Raw genomic sequence first — 6377 nt, forward strand, 5'->3', positions numbered from 1 at the left:
TATTAATCTCTATAGGGTCTCAATCTATTTGTTATAGTCTTTCAATGGTATCAAATTTAGTCACGAATGCTAACTTTTTAACAGATTTTGATAGAAACTGTCAATTCATATGACAAGTATGCACACTAATCAGTCTGTGTTCATTGGATGAATGAAATGACCGGAAAATGGAATGAAAATTCATATAAAAGTTATATGGAGAAAGAAAAAAGTATGTGATAATATTGACGAAATATGAACGGATTTAAATTTCTTCTTATAAAGATTGAAAAGAAACATGATGTTGAAGTGGAATGAACGTTTTCATGTGTATTAGAAATTTTAGTTAAAACAGTAGCAATGGAAAGATTAAAGGAATAAAAACTATAAACATTTCTCACACCAACACTATGCATGTTAGAGCAAAAAATTCATTTCATTCTCTCTTCATCTCATTTCATGCAAGTGAACACAACCTAAGTGTATAACGGTCAATTAGGATTCCAAATAAACGTCCCAGATTATCATTACAAGAAACCAACATCACCTAAATCGTAAAAGCAAAGTTAATATGTAATAATATACTGAGAATATATAAGAAAATATGATTCGAGGCAAAAAATATGAACAAGCATGAACAAAATGTATATACAATTGAGCAGATAGCAGGCTCTTAAGATGCAAAAACAAACACCAGGGTGCAACAAATACAATTACAAAACACTAGTGTGCTAGGAGTGTTTTAGCCTTTGAAAACCCATTAAACTGCCATGTCCTTCTTACTCTGTTTTTACATGTCTTCTTCATGTCATAATTAGTAGGCTTTAAACCTTTTAGCCCCTGAAGTTTGGGTGAAAGTTCTGATGCGGCCTCGAAGTTTAAAAACATACCTTTCGACTCTCAAAGTATCTTTGTCGTACCTTTTAACCTATTTAAAAATACCGGTATATAACCGGGTGGACAAAGTTGACATTTCACACGTGAGGGTTAAAAGGAGCATTAAACATTAAGGGTTAAAAGCAGGGCCGGTCCTGACAGTTTGGAGGCCCAGTGCAAAAAAAAAATTGGGCCCTTTTACATTTTATATATTTAAAAATAAAAATAATATCTAAATTCTTATATAAATATTTTCTCTCTCATTATTTAATTAATAATTATTAAATAATCAAAATTTTATATTTCAAAAGTATAAATTGTATATCAAAAACAAAAAGATATTATGAAAATAAAATATATAATATTAAATTATTGCAATAATTTTTTGACATAATTTTTCGCATAAAAAATTAATGTATATTTATAACATAACTAATTTAAACTAAGAGTAATTTAACGTATGAATTGAACATTTACAACATAAATATTTTCACAAACTTTTGTAAAAAATATAATTTATGTTTAACATAATAAAAATGTAATTTTAATTATATCTTATCTTATAATTTAAGTTAGTGGTATCTATCTCATCTATTAATGTCTAAGAAGACATATGTATACATTTTTTCTAAAATGAATCCGCCTAGATAAACAGGAGCACATAAGATTTCTGTATGAACAGTAGTACTGGAGCAGCATACACAACAGCATCAAAAAATTTGGGCCCCTGCTTTTCCCTGGGCCCAGTGCGAGCGCACCGGCTGCACTGGGTCAGGACCGGCACTGGTTAAAAGGAACATCTAATGTATTTTAATGTATTCTTTAGGGGTTAAAAGAAACGAGATGTATATTTTAAGGGTTAAAAGGTACGCCCAAACTTTACCCCAAATATAAATTGTCAAGTTTATCCCCCGATTTATACCGGTATTTTTAAAAAGGGCTAAAAGGTACGACAAAGATACTTTGAGGGTCGAAAGACACGTTTTTAAACTTGGAGGCCGCATCGGAACTTCCACACATACTTCGAGGGCTAAAAGGTCATTAAGCCTAATTACTGTTGTTTGCTTTACTTAATTAAGTCCTAAGCTCAAGTATGCAAATAAAATGATATAGTAGGTGATTGTAGGCCCTATGTAGAATTTTTGGTATGATAAGATTTCAAATGTTTGAATTCTGATCACATATGCAGATTGCCAGAAGCACTAGAAGCCAGTTTGCATGTGGCCTTGTTCACTCCTTTTTTCGCAACTATTTAAATTTCCCTATTTCTATCTTTATCAACTCATTTGAACTTGTTCATCCACCTTGCTAGTTGCTACTTAGAGAGATGGTATCAATGAGGGCAGTTAATATTTTGATTTTACTTAACATTATTATTTTTACTAGTAGTGTTTCATGCAACAAACTCCCATGTCCTCCAAGTTCCTCAGGGAAGTCCCCTGTTCCGAAGCCTGAGGCCAAGTGCCCAAAAGATACCCTCAAGTTTGGTGTTTGTGGGGACTGGCTAGGGTTGGTTCATGAGACAATTGGTGCTAAACCTAGTGCCGAATGCTGTGCATTGATAAAAGGGCTAGCCAATGTTGAAGCTGCCGTATGTTTATGTACTGTGATTAAAGCTCATGTGGTGGAGCTTGTGAAACTTGAGGTTCCTGTTGCTCTCAGTTTGCTTTTAAATTCATGTGGAAAGAAAGTTCCTGATGGATTTGTTTGTGCTTGATGCTGCTACTCCTGCCACTTCTGCTATTATTGATGTGTGTAAAATTATAGGATTGTTTACTTAATGCTAATAAATATTGTAACTTGATAAATATGTGCTTGAAAATTCTATATGCTAATGTTCAAGTAATGGTGCCTCTTATTTGCATATTTGGTGGATTTCGTTGATAAATATAGTGAATCCGAGAGATGTGGAGAAATGATATGTTGCTATTAAAAATGCTAATGCACAAAATTGAGTACAAAATCATTCACAAAATGAGTATGTGTTAAGTTTTGATTGGAATGGACCGTCTGTATATGCATTAATAACACCACCTAAATTGCCATGTCATTTCTGCGTAGAAAGTAGAATCAATGTGTTCCAATTTCTGGCCTTAAATACTCAAGCCACAACAGAAGTTGAATATTATTATTAGAACGTACAGGAGAAGTTTATGCAACTATATTTATCACATGTATACTAGTTTGATAAATAAGCTATTGTATCTAAATGCGGTTGCATGCACTCAGCAGCGTGTTTACTGCAGCGGAGGTATCTGAAGGAATTGGGAAGAAATTAGTTCTAGCTGCAAAACAAATGCATGACGCAATTTGTTCATTGGTGAGGATATTCAATTTTAAGCAACAAGCAGGACGAAAAATCCGAGCCCCTTTAAGGTAAAGGGAGCAAGTCGCGAACCTAAGAATACTCACAGGACAACCACAGTTGGCTGGAGGCGGTGGTGTCGACGTATTAGGCACCATTGGAGTAGGCGTAGAGCCAGGCGACAGTGGAGTTGGGTTAGCACTCGGTCCTAAGCCTTGTCCATGCACTAGAATTATAAAATGCAGGCTGAGAATTAGTGAAATGACCGGGAAAAAAGCCATACGGATCATAAGCAAGCTCATCTTGCGTCGTAAAAAGGCCAGTTTGTTGTAGTGAGTACAAGTCTTGAATTGTATTTATTGAATTGTATTTATTGGGGTTATTAATAGGGACTCTGTTTTGATAGTTCAGCTCTGCACGTATATGATCATGCACTAAAATGTTGAGTTTGGGAATTACCTAATTTCTGCCTGCAAAATGGTCAGGACACAAAAGGGGAATGAAAATGACATGGATGTAAACATAAGAGTTGTTATAACAACATGATCAAATACTTGTGTCAACTTGGAAAGTTAGAAGAGTATACAGAGTCTTAGATAATTGCATACATAGTTACCGCTCAAATTAGGCAGCTGCATCTTCATATTCATGTAGCCTGTTATGGCCTGCAAAGTTAGAGAGGAAATTTGTGGATCCTCTTATGCCGACAGGAGTAGGTCTGGCGTAAATTAGGAATTTTTTGCGCGAGCAGGATTGTTGGCTAAATTGGACGATATTATGTAAAAATTTCAGAAAATTAGAAAAACAGAACGGAATTATCAGATCAGAGAGGCGCCACCTACACGCCCCTCGCTTCTTCTTTATATAGGTATAATTGTGCATGGTATTGGCTATAACTTAAAAATAACATATTATTGATATTTCAGATTGTTAGAATAAACTATATCAATTTAATATGATAATAAATGATGTGTAATCTTCCAAACAAATATTTTACAGACCTGTAGAGGTTCGACAAATATAGACATCTATACCATGTTCGCTAAAATTATATACAATGAGTTGAGATGGTTATATTTTTTTTATTTTTATTATGTCAACTCACTTTTAGATAAAGGTTTTATATCATTGGAGATACTTTTAGATGGTTTTATGACCGTCACAAAGAGACATTAGTCATTTAGCGTTTAACTTACCAACTGCAAGACGCAACATAATGTTGCTTTTCAACCTTTTCCCTTTTTCTCATTTTCCGTATTTTTTAATAATATTAGTAACCCTGGATGAAGTAACATTTTACATCCAAAACATAATTTAAGATAGAGTTTTGAACCCAAAACACCATTAAAAATAGAGTGATTGACACTTTGCACCCCTTATATTTAGGCGCCTTTTCGATTTGATCTCAAACAATTTTTTTTGACAGTATGCACCCTAAAATTTGAAAAGCGCTTCGTTTTGCATCCTTTTGAGCACTCTCCGTTTAATTGACCGTTAAAGTTAACAGATTTCGGGTTTTCACTTTGCACCCTATAATTTTAATTTTTTTTCATGAGTATTTTGAAATATTTTTTTTCGTGAATCGGAAAATTGTTTATCATTTTCGTCTTCTAGGATATTATTAGTCCAAATTGTTTTTCATGAATCAGAAAATTGTTTTGTTTATTTTTTGAAACAAAACAACATATGTCCACTTCCGAGAGGACATACACAACTAAATAGTGAAGAAGTGCATGCCTCTAGTGCCGGTATTGACAAATAGCTGCCACAATAACGGGTAAATATTCATATTTTACTAATTTATGACCAAAATTCAAGAACCCAAATTCATAGGGAACACCTTAATTGACTAAATTTTTGTGCCCATGAACCATCGCAGGTGAACCATCAGCCCTACCATAAGTCTTGACCTTAGAAGATTCTGCTGAAGCAAAAAAAAGATTGCATTGAAGTTTTTTCAGTAAGTTGTTACACTTCTGAGGAACTTAGTGCCACGAGTGAAGAGAAAGCTTGAACCTCTTATACAGGGGTTGAACTCATTACTGATTCCATTTTACCCAGAGATTGTAAACCTAGCAAAGAAAATAACTTCAGTCCAGTAGTCGTTGATGAAGCAAGCAACATCCAAATCAAGAAAAACAACCATGTGAGCATGTGTCATATGATACATCAAGAGATGGTATTAGGTTTAGCTGAAAATATTGAACACCATCTCCTGGAGAAGGAAAACGAAGAATTGGGGAGCAATACATCATACGATGCAAAAAAGTCAAGTCAAACAGAAGTTACCGCCTCGGTTTCAGAAGATAAATCAAGAAAAAAATCAGAGAAGAAAGCGCTCAAGGGCTGGAGTAATCTGAGGAAAATAGTCCTAGAAGTGTAGATGGAAAGACAACTTCTCTCGTGCACAGCTTTTCCACAGAAAGGAATGATGAACTAAATCAATCTAACATTGTTCTTCCAACCTTAGATACTACTGCACCCCTGAAGAAATTTACTGCAGACAAAGAAGAGTTAATAGGACAATCTAGGCTAGAAGACGTAGCACCTCTGGACAATTTTCTGATTCATGAACAAAAATATTTCAAAATACTCATGAAAATAAAATAAAATTGTGGGGTGCAAAGTGAAAACCTGAAATTTGTTAATTTTAACGGTCAATCAAACGGAGAGTGGTCAAAGGGGTGCAAAGCGAAGCGCTTTTCAAACTTTAAGGTACATATTGCCAAAAAAATTGTTTGAGACCAAATCGAAAAAGCGCCTAAACATAAGGGGTGCAAAGTGTCAATCACTCTTAAAAATAAATAAATTGGGTGATATTAGCACTACAAGAAAAACAGAGTCATACAACAGTTTATGACCATTGTCTATTATCTCCGAATTCCGTTGAATATCGAGCCGATATCTGATAATGTATCAGACAACGGGAATGTAACTGTTGTTGAACGATATCTACAATAATAGTTCCTAACACTTGTTGAAGAGCTGGTGACACAACGGTTCTAAAAACTAAACCAAAGTTGCAAAGAATTAGAAACAATAATTTTACATAATAAACCAATGTATGAAAGCATGTACACAACGGTATTAGAAAATTAAAAATATTGTGGGAAATTATATGAAACAACAGTTTCAGAATTCAAAATTGATGTGTGAAAGAATACATAACAACGGTTTATGAACATATCAATTTAGGAACCATTTTGGGAAATAATAT

At 34.1% G+C, this 6377-nt stretch overlaps 1 protein-coding gene across 1 annotated transcript; it reads left to right on the forward strand.

The window, feature by feature from the left end:
• Nucleotides 1-2025: 2025 nt before the first annotated feature.
• On the forward strand, nt 2026-2719 carry LOC108216805 (putative lipid-binding protein At4g00165). Its single transcript, XM_017389643.2, has one exon. It carries the CDS (start codon nt 2183-2185, stop codon nt 2570-2572), a length of 390 nt encoding a protein of 129 aa, XP_017245132.1. The 5' UTR covers nt 2026-2182; the 3' UTR covers nt 2573-2719.
• Nucleotides 2720-6377: the final 3658 nt, after the last annotated feature.

The sequence above is a fragment of the Daucus carota genome, chromosome 4 (assembly GCF_001625215.2).
Source record: "Daucus carota subsp. sativus chromosome 4, DH1 v3.0, whole genome shotgun sequence".
In the NCBI taxonomy this organism is placed as follows: Eukaryota; Viridiplantae; Streptophyta; class Magnoliopsida; order Apiales; family Apiaceae; genus Daucus; species Daucus carota.